This window comes from Schistocerca nitens, chromosome 4 (genome assembly GCF_023898315.1).
Source record: "Schistocerca nitens isolate TAMUIC-IGC-003100 chromosome 4, iqSchNite1.1, whole genome shotgun sequence".
Classification (NCBI taxonomy): Eukaryota; Metazoa; Arthropoda; class Insecta; order Orthoptera; family Acrididae; genus Schistocerca; species Schistocerca nitens.
Window position 1 is genome coordinate 297,925,129 of NC_064617.1, and position 20,529 is coordinate 297,945,657.

At 40.5% G+C, this 20,529-nt stretch overlaps 1 protein-coding gene across 1 annotated transcript in view; it reads right to left on the reverse strand.

Moving 5' to 3' along the window:
• LOC126252262 (26S proteasome non-ATPase regulatory subunit 2-like) overlaps positions 1-20,529 on the reverse strand; it is a 201,206-nt gene that overhangs the window by 112,776 nt on the left and 67,901 nt on the right. The window contains exon 9 of the mRNA XM_049953134.1: positions 12,399-12,603. Coding sequence (XP_049809091.1) covers positions 12,399-12,603 — 205 coding nt within the window. The remainder of the gene's footprint in view (positions 1-12,398; positions 12,604-20,529) is intronic.

Genomic DNA, 20,529 nt, shown 5'->3' on the forward strand with positions numbered 1-20,529 from the left:
TGCCATGCTGGTTTTGTGGGTTTCTTCTGTGTGTTGGTTGGTTCTGATATCTGCCTAGTGTGTATATTTAGTGTAGTGAGTGCTCCTATATAAACCAATAGTTGTAACTCTTCCATAGTTGTGTTTTCATTTATTTTGTTGTGTATGATTGTGTTGATAGTTTTTATTGTTGTTTCGACTTGTGGGTTATTTGGCGGTCTATGCAAGAATGGTCTAATGTCTGTATTTGTGTCTTTGTATTCTATATATGTCAGCTGAAATTTTTCTTCTATATCTAACATGTGTGTCACTTCGTGTTCTATTTGTGCTTGTTCTGGTGGCTGTCTTAAGATTTCGTTTTCCTCTGATTGTGTAATTGATGCGTGTTGTTCTTTGTTTGTTTGCTCTGGGATGTTTGAGTCCATTACTGTATTTTCTTCTTCTTCTGATTGCACATTATTTTGTTCCAGTATTTGTTGTACTTGTTGTTTGATGTTTTCTAATTCTGACTGGGGTATCCTGTTATTTTTGATTATTACACGGATCTGATCAGCTAGTTGTTGTTCTGTTAAAAATTTTAATTCTGGGTATCTGGTAATAAATGTTGTGTATACTTGTGATCTGTATCCGGTTGTGTTGGTTCCTAGCTTTGTTGCTTGGTAATAACAGAACATGAGGTGTCGATTAACTTCATCTGACCATCTCATCCACTGTCTTTGTTTTCCTTCTAGGGTGGTTGTAGGAAGCATATCCTGCAAAACACCTCTATTTGGATTTAAATCCTTTTCCAGTTGGCTAGCAGTGTCGTTACCATTGTGGGCGGGCATAGGGTTCAAGCGTCGTCCCCGACGATGGCACTTGTCTGAGGCTTCTTTAGTTCTGTCCTGAACCAACTAATCACACTAAAAGGGGGGGGGGGGTTAGCCCCATTAGTGGCTTGTTCTTTTCCTCGTCTTTTACGACTGCCAGAACATACCGGAGGCCTATTCTTTTCCCGGGCCTCCACGGGGTTTATTATCATTATTATTACTACTACTACTATTAATACTTCCACATGTGTGATGCAACTATTTCTTTATTCTTCTGTCCTGATTGTTTGTCTTTATTCTATGAAACTTCAAATGTAATAGGTTTGCTACTTTCAAATAAATGAAGAGAAAGCAGACTGCCACTGCTATAAATTCCAAATAGTCCTTTTACCCATCCCATGTAACAGTTTGACACAAACTACAGTACAAAAACAGGCATGACCAGCACTCAAACCCAGAACCCTTGGTATGACAAACTATGATTTATCGACTTCCCCATGATAGCACTACATGAAAGATACATACAGTTATGCTTTTCCTGTGCTCTGTGAGTCAGGTGTTACTTATTACTTGCCATTTACACACATCCTCCTGGACAGCACATAGCACAAACTATATCGGAATTTTGGTTGATATTCTGTCGATATACAATCTCTGATGCAGATCTGACTGTCTCACATCAGGAGGTTTAGGTATGAGAGCATGGTTCATATCCAACTGCTTTCTAGTTGAACCTGAAAAATAGTGCTCTCCAGCACTGATGTGCAAGCTATTCAACAAACTTCCACAATACAGTATTAAACACAATGTATTCAGGTACAGAAGCCTTTGGTTTTGTGTAATTCCAAAAGAGTCATAAACTGTTACTTTCTATCATTTAATTGTAACTAATTTGTGCTTCATAAAATCTGTGTTGTTTAAACAGCAGACATACAACAATTTACATTCTTAGAATTTATGAATGCTGCAGCTGTATCCAAATGGTTGTTAGTGATAAACTTCAGAAGGAGAAAAGGGTTATATAGCTGTCTATTAATATGTCTAACTGTTTAATCAGTACTGTAGGAGGCTGATTATTGCACACCATGTATAACCCTTACTTAATGATTTTATGTCATTACTGTATTAGGGCTAAGAGTAAGTTTGGCTAGAAATGCTGTTCTGCTTGCTATAAATGCACACACAGAAGCAACAACAGGGAATAATCTTTCTGCCTTTTTCCCTACAATATCAGTAACTGCACACAAAGCAAAAATTGTTTAACTTAAGTGGTAAGAAACCTGTAATAATTGATTTCCATTTCCAGTTCTTCTTAATATGCACACCAGAAACTCTGAAGAAACTGTTTTACGTGTTTCTTTTCCCTATGATGTATAGCTACTGCCAAAAGTTACATAAGCCTTTTATAAAAATGTACGGACTCCCCCCCTTTCCCACCCTGCCCCTCAATAAGCCCAAACAGAAAAAACTAATTATTTTATTCAAAGATTCATTTATGTTGTTTCCTTCTGCTGGTGCGTATCTGGTGGATCTTATCATGTTTGTGCTATGCAGTAATAATTGCATATATACAGTGAGTGGTCTCTAAAACACTGCTCTAGCAGTGCCCATGCTGTGGTAGCTACCTGGTGAAAATCTCTTCAATGGAAAACTGTGTCATTTTAATATTGTCTGAATTGTTGTTTATGGCTAGTACAGATCTCACATACTTCAGTTTTGTAGAGATAAATGGGTAGCCACATACTACACTTGGTTGATGTCATACAATAGCTGCTCTCTAAGTGCAGTAATCTAATATTGACTTTGATCAATCACAAAAGTCTTCATGCGACAAATTAGCTGTCAACACAGTCACTTAATAAATCACTCAATATGCTGTACTTCTGAGCAAAATGAACAAATCACAATGAACATAATGTGCACAATAAGACTTTGTTCTCATTAAAAAATACTGCCATTATGAGTCATCGTTAGAGACTGACAGTCATTGATATCACATATAAGTTCACATTAAAAGTAGTTACCAAAGACTTTCCCTGAATAATGGAGTAACAAGTAGGACTCAAAACATGTCATGAATGTGGCACACATTTTTGGTTTAACTTATCCACCAGACCAACTGCGACACATTTTCCATATAGGCAGACATTGGTATTACTCCATTACAGACTCATCTCAGACTCCCTCTTTTGTGACAGGGTTGGGTCTCATAATGAGTGGCATAAGAATAAACTTATTTTGAAATCTACATAATGTTTTAAGAAATGCTGGGTTGAATTTTACTGTTTTTGATTAGCTACAAGAACCAATAGAATTTTGGATTACAAAAAATGTTACTAGTTACAAATTTAGAAAATATGTGGCTACATTTTCTCTTCTGCAAGGTGAATCCCATTGTTTACATGAGTATAAGTCATGTTGAAAATTATGTTACCCTACATGGAACAGTTAATTAATGAAGTAATTTATTACTAAAGTTGTGGCTGCCCCGTAAGAACTCTTTGTGTAATTACTTCTGTTGCGTACAACTATTCAGAAAGGTTCAGGCAACAAAAGTATGTACTCAAAGTCCAGAATCTCACAGTAGTTATGACAGAATTTGCAATGGAAAGTTACAGCCTCTCTGAACTTCAAATTCAATTAACATGGAAGATAATTAATTTCAGGAAAAATAAAAATCTATACTGTGAAGTTGGAATATTGTGCTCTGAATGGTAAGGGTCCTTATATCAAAATAATTATGTCTCCTAGCTCACCACAAATCTTCAGAGTCATACTGCATGAAAATTTTCAGTTTATGATATTTTTCAGTTACCATATTCTCTAGGCAAACTAATTATACCACTGGATGCGGAATGATTGAAAGAAGGCTTATTTAATGATCTGCAGTTTTTATGTCACTGCCACATACTATGTCCATGTCTTTGCATAAATGAAATTTGGGAATAAAATAATAATTATGAGGGAAGAAAACATAGTATATGGGTGAGGGTGCCCAGCTTTCTTTGTCTCAAGATGCTCAAACTGCAAATGTTGTTGCTGTGGTCTTCAGTCCAAAGACTGGTTTGATACAGCTCTCCACACTATCCTATCCTGCGGATCTCATCTCCGAGTAACTACTGCATGCAAGCTACATCATTCTGAAACTGCTTTCTGTATTCATCTCTTGGCCTCCCTCTTCGATTTTTTGGGTTGGGTGAGGCATGTCATCGACAGTTCCTGTCTCTCTGTATCTCCTCAATGTCCGAACAACATCAGTTTGGACCTGGACACTTCCCTGTTGAGAGCCCTTCCTGGCACAAAGTAACTTAGTCTAGGTTAAAATAATTTTTGGGCCAATGTATGAGAGTATTTCAAGATCTCTCTGTATTGCTGGTTTTTCTAGTGATTTATTGATTAGTCTATTGATCACTGAGTGAAAGTATGCATGCTTTTGTGATTTTATATGACAGGATTTGGCATTTATAATGTTATCTCAAAACTGGCAGATTTTCTGTAAATGTCAAGTGTGTGGTGGTAAAATCGATTTTGGGATGTAGGTTGTCAAGTGCTTGGTGGGTTTCTTGGAATGTCTGTAATATTTCCATCAGTTAGCATTCTGGTGTCATCTGCTTATCTACAACAGTAAATGGTTTTATTGAGTACTGGTAGTTAAGAGTTGAAAATTTTTTCTTCCACTGTGTTAGGAAAAATATTAGTTATTGCACCAGCTACATTGTTTCCCATAGCTAATCCATCTGACTGCACAAATATTTTGTCACTGAATTTGAGATAAGGTAATTTTTAGGTCTTTAATTTCATAGCTTCCTTTGGTAGATGTTTTCCTGTATTGTAAGTGTTATAACCTTTAATCACTAATAAATTGCATGGATATACAAAAGTAGAAACACTAGCGGGTTACATGCTACTAACTCCGTATCTGTCATTCGACTGCCGTGCCGTGACATGCGGCCGGCGCCGTTCATAGCCAGGTGGCGCTCCCGCACTCGGCCGAGCTGCGGAGCGCCTCTATCGCCGTGTTCGCGTACTGACGTAGCGGCACTTTTAAATCTCGTGGCACTGTCACAACACTTTTCCCCCCTTGAAAAAAAAAAAACTCACTCACTTCCGTGGAGACACGGACAGTGCGGAGACATCCATGGCCTCTTGGGAGGCCCCGAGAAGATCCCGCGGAGAAACACGAGAGTATGGTCGAAAATGTCCAGGACGGAAGCTTGCGCGTGGAACGCGCCTCCTGGACGAGATGATGGGGGAAAACTCCGGAGCAGCATCCATAGGTGTCGTGGACCTGGGGGTGTGCTCCAGCGAGATGGGTCCCGGAGAAGGCGGCGTCGCGACTGGGGCCGGTTCCGGCGTACTCGGAAGCGGTAGCGACGCCAGCTGCAGTAACACGCCCGGAAGATCGGCAGCAGCGACAGGACTGGATTCTCGGGCTGGTGGAGACGAAAGAAGGGGCGTGGCCACCACTCGTGGGCACATCTGGTCATAATGGCGAACAACCATGCCGTCGTCCGTACGTATTTCACAAAGCCAGCGGCCGCGAAGAGCCTGGACCACCCCTTGAATCCATTTAGGGCGAGATCCATACCCCCATGCCCACACGTTGGCGCCCACCAGGTATTTTCCCGCACTAGGGGACACAGTACAAGGCCTGACAGGGTGAAGCAGGTGCAGTAGAGTGCGCGGTTGGTGGCCATGCAAGAGTTCAGCAGGGCTGCGATCACCCAGAGGCGTGAAGCGATAAGAACTCAGGAATTGCAACAGAGCGTCATCTGTGGACAAATCACTAAGGAATTTTTTCATCTGGCTTTTGAAAGTGCGGACAAGGCGCTCGACCTCCCCATTTGATTGCGAATGGAAGGGCGGTGCTGTAACATGATGAATCCCTTGTCCAGTACAAAAATCACGGAAGGCCTGAGAAGAGAACTGAGGGCCATTGTCCGTGACAATCGTGGATGGAAGACCTTCTAGCGCAAAGATTTTGGACAAAGCCAGCGTCGTCGCCGCAGTGGTGGGCGACGGACATCGAACAACAAACAGAAACTTTGAGAAGGCGTCAATCAACAGTAGCCAATAAGTGCCGAGGAAGGGGCCGGCAAAGTCAGCGTGCACCCGTTCCCACGGCTGCGCCGGATCAGGCCACGGAGAGGGCATAGTACGAGGTGCAGCCAGTTGTTGAGCACACTGACCACACGCAGCGACCATGTGGGCGATGTCCGAATCAATACCGGGCCAATAAACGTGCCTGCGGGCCAGGGACTTAGTCCGAGAAATCCCCCAATGGCCTTCATGCAATAGTTTGAGAACATCTTTGCGAAGAGAGGCTGGCACCACGACCCGTGGAGATGCGCCATCCGTGACCAGAAGAACAACACCCTCACGAACAGACAGACGAAGGCGCAAGGCATGGTAGTTGCGAAGGGGATCCGATGCCCGGGCCTTGGTCCTGTCCGGCCAACCCCGTTGAACAAAACCGATCACCTGACGCAGGACCGGGTCCCGCGCAGTAGCCGACGCGACCTGCGAACCTGTAAGTGGAAAACCCTCGACCGCACGACGTTCTTCCTCATCAATGTGGAAACATAGGAGTTCATCTCGATCGAAAACCGGGTCGGGGCTCATCGGCAAACGCGACAACGCGTCAGCCTTGGCGTGCTGGGCCGTGGGGCGATAGTGAATCTCATAGTGAAAACGAGACAAGTATAAGGCCCAACGTTGCAGGCGGTGAGCTGCCTTATCTGGAAGTGACGCCGAGGGGCTGAACAGAGAGACCAGCGGCTTGTGGTCGGTGATGAGGTGAAATTTAGAACCATACAAAAAAACATTGAACTTTTTTAGAGCATAAATGATAGCGAGCGCCTCCTTTTCGATTTGAGAGTAACGCCGTTGGGCATCGTTGAGGGTCTTGGAAGCGTAGGCGATGGGTCGTTCCGACCCATCCTCATACCGATGGGTGAGAACAGCCCCTAGGCCATATTGTGACGCGTCAGTCGCCAGAACCAAGTGCTGACCCGGACGGAATGTGGCAAGACAAGGTGCCAACTGCAAATGAGCCTTCAGGCGGACAAAAGCCTGCTCACACTCGTCGGACCAACAGAAAGGAACGTTTTTGCGTAACAGATGATGCAGAGGATGAGCCACTGCCGCCGCGGATGGAATGAATTTGTGATAATAAGCAACCTTGCCGAGAAACGCCTGAAGTTCTTTGACCGTAGATGGCCGGGGTAGAGCGGTAATGGCTGCAACGTGCTGTCTTAGAGGACGTATACCCTCACGGGACAAGTGGAAACCAAGATACACAATGGAGGATTGGAAAAACTGTGACTTGTCCAGATTGCACTTCAACCCAGCTGAATGCAGGACCCAAAACAGTGAACGCAAATTGCGAAGGTGCTCCTCAGTGGAGGCCCCCGTGACAACAATGTCATCCAGGTAGTTGATGCAGCCGGGAACGGAAGTCGTGAGCTGTTCCAAAAACCGCTGAAAAATGGCTGGCGCGCTAGCGACGCCAAATGGTAACTGCTGGTACTGATACAACCCACAAGGAGTGTTGATGACGAGAAATTCCTTGGAAGATGCATCCAATGGCAACTGATGGTACGCCTCCGATAAGTCAAGTTTGGAAAAGAACTGGCCCCCAGCGAGCTTGGTAAATAACTCCTCAGGACGGGGAAGAGGATAAGTGTCAATGAGGCTCTGAGCATTGACAGTGGCTTTAAAATCACCGCACAATCGCAGACTCCCATTTGGTTTAGAAACCACCATGATGGGCGATGCCCATTCGCTGGAGGTAACAGGAAGGAGAATCCCTGAAGCTATTAGCCTGTCTATCTCAGCCTTGACAGGCGCATGCAACGCCATCGGAATAGGGCGTGCCCGGAAAAACTTAGGGCGAGCTGTAGGTTTAAGAGTAATGTGGGCTTCAAAATCCTTGGCCTGACCCAGACCAGCAGAGAACACAGACAAGAATTCAGAACACAATCCATCCAGTTGTTGATGCGGAATATCCTCAGATATGAGGTGCACATCATCATCAATGGAGAACCCGAACAACTGAAAAGCATCATAACCGAACAGGTTTTCCGTGCCCGCATGATCCACCACATAAAACGTGAGGGGCCTAACAACAAACTTGTAGGCAGTGGAAGCATCAAACTGGCCAACGATAGGAATTTTCTGCTTATTATAAGTTCGCAGATTTCGCGTGTGTACAGCGCCCACATCACATCACGCATCTATTTGCGCACCAGCAGCGTGAGACACTTCAAAAGATTGAGCGATGCTGAGAACTTCCGACAATGACGGGTTTGGCAGTTGTAAGGCATGTTGCCGAACTTCTTTATCAGGAGCAAGCCGTAGAATAGCGTCCTGAACCATTGAATCAGCATAAGACTCACGATGAGTGTCCGTGACAAACTGACATTTCCTACTCAGACCGTGTAGTTCCGCCACCCAAGCCCGGTAAGATTGATGGGGCTGTTTACGACACCGGTAGAACGCCACGCGGGCGGCAACGACGTGGGTGTTTTTTCGGTAATAGTTAGACAATAATTCACACATTTCTCGGAAGGACAGAGAGGCAGGTTCCTGCAGAGGGGCTAACTGAGATAGCAGCTGATAGATCCGTGGGGAAATCCAAGATAGAAATAATGACTTACACATAGGAACGTCGACAACGCCGAAAGCCAAGAAGTGTTGCCGCAAACGCTTCTCATAATCCTCCCAGTCTTCAGCGGCCTCGTCGTAAGGAGGGAACGGAGGCGGAGAAGAGGAAGACAGATGATGAGTAAGTGACGTTGACAACGCCTGAATAGCAGCCGTCAGCTGTGTTTGTTGTGCCTGAATAGCAGCCGTCAGCTGTGTTCGTTGTTCAATGAGCACTTGCAGAAGCTGTTCCATGTCTGCCCCGACACGAACACACAATTCCACAATGCAGGAAAAAAAATATCCGACCTCGTCGCCAAAAAGTGTTATAACCTTTAATCACTAATAAATTGCGTGGATATACAAAAGTAGAAACACTAGCGGGTTACATGCTACTAACTCCGTATCTGTCATTTGACTGCCGTGCCGTGACATGCTTCTGTCCTGTGTACGATCATTTAAAAAGCAGATCACTAAGGGAGTTGAAGTTGGCAGTACTATGTCCGAACATTTACTCTAATTGGAAAAGTAGAGTAGTGTTTGCCTCAAGCCATGGCTACAGTGGAACATCAAGTAGTCTCCTGTTCAGTATGCGAATGGGGTTTCCAATTAGAAGTTATGAAATACTGGCCTGTCCTACCCTTGCAGTGTGGAGGAGGAGTACAATGTGTCATTGGATATTCATGGGCCACTGAGTAGCATGTCATAAATGATGATTATGTACCCATTTCTATTCATCCGATTATAGTTTCATCTGTGGCAGAACAAAGAAAATGCTTCAGACAAAACATCTATAGATTTTGTAATTGAGTTGTAATCTGCAATAAAAAATTGGAGTTCCCATTGAAGATTTCAAAGTTACCCATGCCTGGGGTGGCTTGGGAATCGAGTGTGGTATCATTGGATGGTCCCTCTGAGACAAAAAATTGGAATTATAACTTTTCTTGATCTCATGTGAGGTTTTCAAAATATTTCAGTGTCTTCATTTAAAATGATCACCCTGTATACAACCCTCCTGCTTGGTACTTGAAACAAGTGTTAGCAAAGATTAAATTATGCTCTGCACAAAACACTAACAGGTGGCTTCCCCTTTCACTCCTTTCCCTCTGTCAATTTTCTCGTGCAATTTTCCACCTCTTTCTTTTCCTACTAGCAAATTCCAGTCAACCATCACAATTAACTTTACATCTCCCTTAACTACTTAAATAATTTCCTTTATTTCATCACACATTCTTTCAATCTATTCATCTTCTGCAAAGCTAGGCTGATTATAAATTTGCAATACTGTGTTGGATGCTGACTTTGTATCTATCTTGGCTACAATAATCCATTTACTATGCTATTCATTCCAATTTGCTGCATCACCTCTATTTGATTTTGTTATGATAATACTGTGCTGTCCTGACAACAAATCCTGTTCTTCATGCCATGCTATTTTTTGCTGTATCTAACTTCAACCTATCCATTGCCCTTCTTAAATTCTCTGATGTATCTACCCGATTAAGGGATTTAACATTTCATGCTCCAACCTGTACAATGCTAGTTTCATTTTGTCTAATAATGACATCTTCCTGAGTAGTCCCCACCCTGAGATCTGAGTGGGAAACCATTTAACGTCTAGAATATTTTACTCAGGGGGTCAAGTGGTGCTGCTATCATTAAGCTACACAGTAGAGCTGCAAGCCCTCAGGAAAAAAATAACAGCTACAGTTTCCCACTGCTTTCTGCTACTTGTAGTACCAATAGAAGAAATGCCATATTGGTTAATGTCACAGGGTCAAATCAGTAAATCATCCACACTGTTGTCTCTACAACTAATGAAACAGCATCCCCCTGCCCTGTTTTCAGGAACCATAGGTTAGTCTGGGATCTCCAATGACCTGTATCACAATACTGCAATTCCTGCTTATTTTTATTTCTGCAATTGACACATATTTTCGCTGAGTGTCTTCCTTTTTCAGATGACTCAGCCTTTTTGAGATAACTCAACAATGATTGGGAAGTCTCTTCCTCACAGCCACAAGAGATTTTCCTATTCTAGTCTGTGACCTATTGATTTTGTTTTTTTCCTCATAATGTTTGTCGAGAATCCCATGAATGATGGTCAGTGAAAGTCTGACACTGGTAAATGTTTTTTCCATATGGATTTACTAAATAATGTGAGAATTTATTGCATGCATGTCTAGTCTGTGAAAAATCAAACAATGGAAAATCCAGGATGGAATGTAACAATATCAGAGAAGGAAAGTTGCTACTCACCATATAGCACAGATGCTGAGTCGTGATAAGCACAACAGAAAGATTCACACAATTATAGCTTTCGGTCATTAAGGCCTTTGTCAGCAACATAGACACACACACACACACACACACACACACACACACACACACACACACATGTAAACGCAACTTGCACACATGTCTGCAGTCTCAGAGAGCTGAAACCACACTGCCCTGTGTGGTTTCAGCTCTCTGAGACTGTAGACATGTGTGCAAGTTGTGTTTGTGTGTGTGTGTGTGTGAGCATGCACGTGTGTGTGTGTGTGTGTTTACAGGTGACAAAGGCCTTAATGGCCGAAAGCTAAAATTGTGTGAATCTTTTTGTTGTGCCTATCATGACTCAGCATCTCCGCTATATGGTGAGTAGCAACTTTCCTTCTCTGGTATTGTTAGTCTGTAAAAAAAGAATTCTTATACCATTTCATGTTTGTTTCAAAATAGTCTTTTGCAATTAAAACTTTGCCAATCTCTTCAGCAGTCTGTTTCTCCTGTTGATGCAAAATGAAATGATCGGATGGCATTGTTGGCCGGGAGTCCCCACGCAGGGCAGTTCGGCCGCCGTATTGCAAGTCCTTTCAAGTTGACGCCACTTTGGCGACTTGCAAGTCAATGATGATGAAATGATGACACACAACACCCAGTCATCACAAGGCAGAGAAAATCCCTGACCCCGCCGGGAATTGAACCCAATCAAGCGAGAACGCTACCGCAAGACCACGAGCTGCGGACCCTGTTGATGCAATTTCAGTTGCATGACACACGGACAACATCCATACATCTCTTCTGTTATGGGCATCTGCAAGTAGGGACATGGGGGTGGGACACACTAGCCCCCCCCCCCCCTCTCCCCCCACCGCTCCGAATATGGAGTACAGAGTTTGTATTGATATTTGATATACTGGATGAATAACCCTCAGTCTTCAGGCATATAATAAGATTTTGTGCCATCTATAAAATTTAGTCCTTGTTGTACGACACGTTTCAAAACAGACCAATGCAATTACATCAAAACTGACAATTTTAGAGTCTTTGCACTCTCCTCTCTCCCCCTCCTCTCCCTGCATAAATTTCTGTGGATGCCCATGGTTCTGTGGTGCCAATTCAGTAGCACTAGTGAGCTTGTTGAGCTTCTTCTGCCATCTATTAGTGACATTAATGAACTTATTAATATCACTAAAAAGTGAATGAAGCACTGTAGGTCACATTGTGTTTTCATGTCATGATAAAACATTTAAACATACATAACTGACATTAGTGTCACTGGCACTATTGACTCCAGCTCTATATATATGTTGTTAGCACAGAGCAAGCACAAATTTGCAATAGATATGCGAAATGCAAGTAATTAAAATGTTAAAAGTCAATTCAGTTACTTCTCCGAAGTTGATGACATTCGTATTTTCTGTTTTATGCAGTTCCTGTTCAGTTCAGTATTATCAACATGCATTTTCAAATGGGTAACAATATTACTATTTATAAATTGTGTGTTTAAATCTAAAATATTATGATAGCTACTGTTATAAACTATAATTGTGAATATAAACAGTATTTCAGGATACAGTAACTGGACAGGTTCATGATACCCAACATACTTAATGAAACTTGCATCTCAGCTAGCAGTTTCATTTAGAAGATAGTATCACTTCTTGAACATTTGAACTGATAGAAAAAATGACAGAAACTCACCACGGTCTTTGTTTCTGTATATCCAGTGTTTCCCATTATCAGCTGTCATGAGCTTGTCAGAACAAAATCCTGCATTGACAAAAGCATTTACTATGCTTGAAGCAAGGTTATTTCGTGCTGAGTCAAGAGTAGGAAAGGTCAATGAAGTATTTTCCAGCCACGTTTTGTATACATCTTCTGGTGTCTTAGGTTCTAAAATATCCAACTGCAACACAGTTTTTTTTCTGTTGAACATGCTACAGAAAAGAGCTTATAGTATTACAAAATTATGCTTAAGAGTGGCATACATGGCACATAATCTGTTTGTTATAGTTATCAGAAAATAGGTTCAGAGTCATGTGGCTTTGGACTACTGCAGCCATATAATCAAAGATATAGTACAAACTGCTGATATTTCCAACACCGATTGGAAATGCCATAGTTATAGATTACAGCTGCATTCACCAAAAATGCTTTAATAGCAAAAAGAACAAAAACAATGAGGAATAAACAGATGTGACATGGAATAGTGAAGTGAATGGCAAGGAAACTATTCATCCTCATCATCCAAATGGCTTTTTAGTCACATATAATAAAACTGAGAAGAGAAATCTCCAAGTAAATCATTATTACCACATACTTCAGATGCAATATCACCACTAACAGAGGCATTTCCATCAACACCTGATGTTCAGCAGTCAGCAGGAACAGCAATACAAGTTAACAGAAGAACATTAGAAGCCAAAAACTCATAAGCCTTAAGAATGTTTGGTATTCTGCCCCAACAAGGATACAAATTTAGCACAAATAATAACATAAACCAAACCCTCTTTCAATGATTTCAGATTTACAAGCAACCTATTCCTATTAAAAATGATTGCAGGCAGCATAAATAATAACTAAAACCAGTGCACCCATACAAAATAATCAAAATTTCGTGTTTTGTCCAAAACTTTTAAAAATTTAAAAGAACAAAAGCGCAGAACTACATAATATACTAACTAGGAAACACACAGCTGTAAAAGAAATACAAATTTACTGGGTCATGAAGTGACATCAACAAGAACACAATGTAGGTAATGAGGGTCATGGAGTGACTTCAATGAGACCATAATGCAAGCAGTGTACATGTATCAAATATAGTAACAACTGAGGGACCAGAGGCCCCTGCATGTCCTTATAAAGACATTATCCCAAAAAAGTGTCATTTTAGTAGTGCTGCGTGTCCACGGTAGACCAGGTGACTGTTGTCGATGACCAGGCTAACCTGATGACTGCCTTTGGAATTTGCGGGCATGTTGTTTGAATGTCGGTACCCACTACACTTGCCACATTGGTCCAGCTCATGTTTGTTTGGTGGTATGTGTAGTAACCACTGATCTTCTTAGAAAACCACCCAGATTGTAGCTTTGCGTTGTGCAGCTGATCACTGGTTCAAAGATGTCTTGGAAGCAGCAGTCCAGTTCTTGTGAGAGACAATGTAGAGTGCAATTCCACACTTAAAACCAAATGGCTAATCTATGAAAAACATTTTGAACATGTATCAATAAATATGAAGTTTATGAAGCTTTTAGTTACATGTTCATCTGTTGATCATGTACCAGTATTCATTTCAAAAATAGACACAGGGCTACAACTTTACAGGTGAAAGTGCCCAAATATTCTGATTTATGGTGACCTTAAAAGAGATATTTTAAAAGAGTCCTCAGCTTGGCAAAAACTAGTGAGTGTGTAAAAATGCTACAAATACATGAACTACAAATCTACAAGAATAATAGCTACTAGTTTTTCTGCTCTTAACAGCTTTTTTAAATTAATACCAACTTACAATTAACATGGAAATTAAACAATATTTTCAATGGTATATCCATCCACAACTGTTTCACAATGGATATAGCTATTTTGAACACAGACAGAAACATACTAACATGTAGGAAAATGAACAGCAGTGTGCAGCAAGAAAGAAATAGCAATTTTCTGAACAAGAACGTAACAACATTCATGCAAATGAGTATAGTGTACATGAACAAAATAGCAACTTTCACACATTTTCCCCATAAAGCTTACAAGACAGGTATTTGTAGTGCTTGTAATGTTGACAATAGGGCAAGTGAATTGATGGATACTCTCCAGTATTCTGATGATGTAGCACTTCCAATCTTGTTTACATCTGCAATGTACCAATGTAAAAAAAAGTATCTTTTGTATAGCAGAAATACAGACAATACATTATTTGATGACTGGCAGCATACAGTCAACTCAAGGAACAAATCTAAGGCCATGTGAGAAGTTATTAATGTGACAGTTGGGAAGAAAAGCAAGGGGTCACTCAATAACATACATTAAGAATGAGTAAGTATGTGAAGTACTCCCTTTGTCAGAAAAGTTGCAGAATAGGTTCTTTTAAAAATATAAAATTGCACTTACCAAGTAAAGATCCCAGCTCCTATTGAAGTAGTCCCCTTGGCTGTATATATACAACTGTCAACTTTTCTGGAGGTCTTGGAAGCAAGCAGGGAAATTTTCGACTGTGATGTTTGTAAGCTCATTTGTCACAGCCTGTTGGATGTCTGCTATATCTTGATGAAGCTTTCCTTTCAGTCACTTTTTCACTTGCAGAAACAAGCAAAAATCACAAGGGAAAGTGTAGGGCAAATATGCCGGATGTCTGGCCAGATACTCAGTAACAAATAATGCGGTATGCAGTCTTGCATTGTCGTGCAGTAAGAACCAGTCCTATGAATGCCACAAATCAGGGTATCAACATCAAACTGCTTGTCACAAATGTTTCATGACTTTGGTTCATTGTTTGACCTGAAGGAACATACTCATGGTGAAGTAATCTTTTATTATCAAAGAATGCTGTCAACACTATCTTTGTTCTTGAAGGTTTTTTTGAGACTGGTGATCCAGGACTCCACCATTCAGCACTTTGATGCTTAGTGTTGGGGTTATACTGGTAGTACAAGCTTTTATACCCATTAATAATTTTTAACAGAAATGTAGGATCTATCCAGTAGTTCAGCAGAAATTCTTCAACTTTTCTCTTTCTGTTCATCTGTTAGTGTGTGAGGGATGAATTTTGCATTGAGTTTCCATTTCCCTAAATCTTCACATACAATCTTATGACACACATCATGATTCAAATTAAGTTCCTCTGATCTCACTAAGCACTGTTACGTGATTGTGTCCTTGCAATACCTGTGTTACACGCTCCACATTTGCATCAGTATATGCTGTAGATACGCACTCTGCCCTGGGATCATCTTGCAATGAATCTCTATCTTCACAAAACGTTTTGTGCCACTTGAAAACATGACTTCATGAAAGTGCCTTGCCTGCATATGATTGCTTAATCATGTCCACATTTCATTAGGGGTTTTCTCGATCGTAACACAGCACTTAATGTTCACTCTTTACTGACAATCTGAATTGACTGCATCACCATAACTAATGCACCAAGAACCCGAACAGTGTGTTGCTGAACACAACCCTGCCACCTAGTGAGTTTGTGTGGAAACATGGCCAAGGGCATTGTAAGGATGCACACATACGAAGTAACATAAAAACAACATTTGTTACCTTTTAGTACTGCAAACTCAGAAATAAAAACCCTGTCCTGGAATTTTTCTGACAAAGGGTGTATTTAATATCCACCTCTTAAACATTGTCAACAAACTTTCTTCTCAGATCGGTAACCAAGTGCCCTCTCTGTGTTCTAACCTAGAGTTATTCCTCAAAACATTGCTTCTTGGTCCATTCTAAACAGGTTAAATCTGCAGTGTTATAAAACAGAAACCAAACTCATGCACATGTGGTTTTGATGGTATATCCAATTACCTTCCCAAATAAATCTGCCATCATGTGTCTTATCTCCTGTCAGATATAATAAACTTCTCCTTCCTGAATGAGCCAGGCCAATCCCTCAAAATTTTCATGGCAACAAATAGGTTCCTCTCTTTAAGAAAGGCAAAAGGAGTGATGACAATAACTGCAGATCTGTCTTGATTCTATCAAGCACATCCAAGATCCTAGGGGAAGCAGTACATAATCATGTTATTACGTTACTCGAAAGAACTGCTTACTGAGCCCTTATCAGTTTGGCTTTCCAGAAGAGTGATCAATAAATGGGGCTCTATATTCATTTCTAAATGAAGTTTGTAGTGCACTCAATGACAGAAAGCATACAACAGGAGTATTAAATAACCTCACAAAGGCCTTTGATCTCATCAACCATTTATTATTTATGGATAAACAGCTGGAGTATTTAATTAGGAGAAAATGGAATGATTGGTTTAGATAATTTCTCTCAGACAGCATAAAAAGATGTAATCATCTCAAAAAATGTTTGAAGCATACAGTTAATGGAGCACATAATAAGACATGGCATTCCTCAAGGTATCAGCTTGGTCCACTTCTGTTCATTGTGTTCATCAATCATCTGCCCCAAAGCATTTGAGAAGATCTTACAGTAATGATGCCACTGGTATACTGTATTTGAATCACAGTACTAACGAAATGCGTAATATGATTTCTGAAATAAACTTCAACCTGGTAAATTGGTAGAGCACAAAAAAACTGTCACTGAATAAGGACAAAACTGTGTATATAAATTTTCAACATGACATGTCATTTCAACAAGGACAGAAGGTACTAGTTTTGAAAATGTACCTGTATACCAACAGGTAACCACTAAATTCCTAAGAACATGGATAGATGACACACCATGGTGAGGTGGACAAAAAAAAGATTAGTAAGTAGACTGAGCGATTTATGCCATGCATTTAATGCCCTGAGTAAAGTCCGTGACACCAAAACAATAAAATGTGCATATTTTGCACTTGTACACACAGTGTTCACACACTGCTCTCCATTTCTGGACATCTCATACACAGAGATATTTACTATGCAGAAGAGAATAACTAAGATCATGATACAAGTGCCCATTTCCTCCACAACTAAACATATATTTCTGGACCTCAGTATCCTGTCAGTGCCTTGTAATTATATTCATGAAACAATGTGGTTTATGCATGAAACTTTACTTTTTTTACAAAAAACAAAAACATCCACCATCAATAGACTTGTCCTGTAATTTCACTGATGCAGCTATAAATAGTAAATGGCTATATAAAGGACACAGCAGTGTAAGGCACACATGTGAATTCTTCTATATATATAAAACAAAGATGCTGTAACTTACCAAACGAGAAAGTGCTTGTATGTTGATAGACACGATAAAAAACACACAAACACACACACAAATTTCAAGCTTTCGCAACCCAAGGTTGCTTCATCAGGAAAGAGGGAAGGAGAGGGAAAGACGATATACAGTAGAAGAATTTTTGAATGTCAGTCTAAATTAACTGAGCTGAAAATTTCCTTACATACCATAATTTTATAACTGATTAGTTCATTCTACAGACGTTACTCTTATTTTCCTTATTACAAGGTTGAAATAACCGAGTTTAATTTTTTTTTTTTAATTAGTTTTTAAATGGTTTATTTCGTTCTACAGATGTAACTATTGTTTTTCATCATTATGAGTTTATTACTATGTAATTGTACTGTAACTTGTTCAATATCCATGTGTAACAGCATTCAACAAGATTTCTAGGATCAATAATATTCAGTTCAAATCAAATTAAATCAAAACGTATAAGAATGACAATTCCACAGATCTATATGATTACCAGTCAATATGTCTATATCTTGTAAGTTCTATGAGAAGGCAATGTGCTCATGGGATATTACCCAACTGAGCAATAACAGGATTCTTAGTCTATCACAGTTTGAATTCGTCAATGACTTTTTCACTTAGATAATGGTTCATATACATTCACAGATCACATAAAAAATAATTCATTTATGTGTGTATTACAATGAGATGTGACTGTGAATAACTACCTCAGCAGCTGGTCATAGTAACAGTCCCACAATATATTTATTTCTGTTTCAGGCTTCAAACATCAACTTATCCCATGTAGCAGTAGATGGTATGGGTGAGACTTCGCAAAAATTCAGTGTAGTACCAGTTTTCATTTTCAGGTGACACTGACTGAAGATGATGAGTTAATTGTGCATTGAAACATTCCAATCCACTGAAAACACTATATGATGCTACCTCTGAGCACTTCACCACAGATGAAATTTATTGTCAACATTAGTTCCAACTTGAGAATAACAATTATATTCATAAATACATATATATATTAATATAATAGAGGGAAACATTCCACGTGGGTAAAATATATCTAAAACAAAGATGATGTGACTTACCGAACGAAAGCGCTGGCAGGTCGATAGACACACAAACAAACACAAACATACACACAAAATTCAAGCTTTCGCAACAAACTGTTGCCTCATCAGGAAAGAGGGAAGGAGAGGGAAAGACGAAAGGATGTGGGTTTTAAGGGAGAGGGTAAGGAGTCATTCCAATCCCGGGAGCGGAAAGACTTACCTTAGGGGAAAAAAAGGACGGGTATACGCTCGCACACACACACATATCCATCCACACATATACAGACACAAGCAGACATTTGTAAAGGCAAAGAGTTTGGGCAGAGATGTCAGTTGAGACGGAAGTGCAGAGGCAAAGATGTTGTTGAATGACAGGTGAGGTATGAGTGGCGGCAACTTGAAATTAGCGGAGATTGAGGCCTGGTGGGTAACGGGAAGAAAGGATATATTGAAGAGCAAGTTCCCATCTCCAGAGTTCGGATAGTTTGGTGTTGGTGGGGAGTATCCAGATAACCCGGACGGTGTAACACTGTGCCAAGATGTGCTGGCCGTGCACCAAGGCATGTTTAGCCACAGGGTGATCCTCATTACCAACAAACACTGTCTGCCTGTGTCCATTCATGCGAATGGACAGTTTGTTGCTGGTCATTCCCACATAGAATGCACCACAGTGTAGGCAGGTCAGTTGGTAAATCACGTGGGTGCTTTCACACGTGGCTCTGCCTTTGATCGTGTACACCTTCCGGGTTACAGGACTGGAGTAGGTGGTGGTGGGAGGGTGCATGGGACAGGTTTTACACCGGGGGCGGTTACAAGGATAGGAGCCAGAGGGTAGGGAAGGTGGTTTGGGGATTTCATAGGGATGAACTAACAGCTTACGAAGGAAAGGTGGACGGCGGAAAGACACTCTTGGTGGAGTGGGGAGGATTTCATGAAGGTATTGCAACATAATTACATATAAAATTAAAAGTCAAAATTTTATATTCAAGTTTGGTCAACATATACTTTAATGTAATGGGCAACAGAGGACAAATGCATTTACTTTGTGAACAAACAATTCTCTTTTATAGACAGTAGTGAAGATGTAGTCATATGTCCGCAGAACAATGATGTGTAGGTCAGTGAAGTTATACAGAGAGATATAAAGCGTGTGAAACATGCAGGTGACATAAATGTAAGTAATGTGATGTTTGTGAGTGTAAACTGACATTAGCATCTGAACCAGACTTACTTCAACTTTATATAAGATGATGAAACAGCAAAAGTTTAAACAGTAATGATCCTTGCTAGACAATACAAAGATAAAAACATAGTTTCTAATACAGTAAAAAGAGTGTGGTCACATTCACTAGGAAATATTTTTTTTTAAAATGTGATGTGTGTGAACAGTGACTGAAAATATAAGTCCATGTAAACGGCAAGGAAAAAACTATGATATTCTGTTTATGATTGGACTGGCGAAGTTTTGCAATTGTCATTTGGTTCTAATATGATATGACTGTCAAGTCATTTTACAAATAAGTGAAAATGTTCTTTTGGGTTGGATTCATACCAGCGATCTACGAAAATCACCTTATAATATTCGATGGCTTATCTCTCTAACAACTGAGCAACAAAAAATTGAGGTGTTGTAGTGGGAGAGAATGTCTCAGAGATAAGTTAATGTTAACTTCACAGTGCAACACACTTTTAATTAAGTTAGTGATATAGTGTGCTGACATGGTGGCAATTTTCCAGTACAGTGAAACCACATTTTATGCATCTCCTCGTTCTCTGGAACACTCAAAAACAACTTCTCAGGAGTTTTTGTTGCTGTATTTGAACAGTATGGTACTAAATACCATTTGTAACCCATTTTCTGAAAAGTAAATTCCAAAACACAATATCACTGTGGATTAGCATTACGACA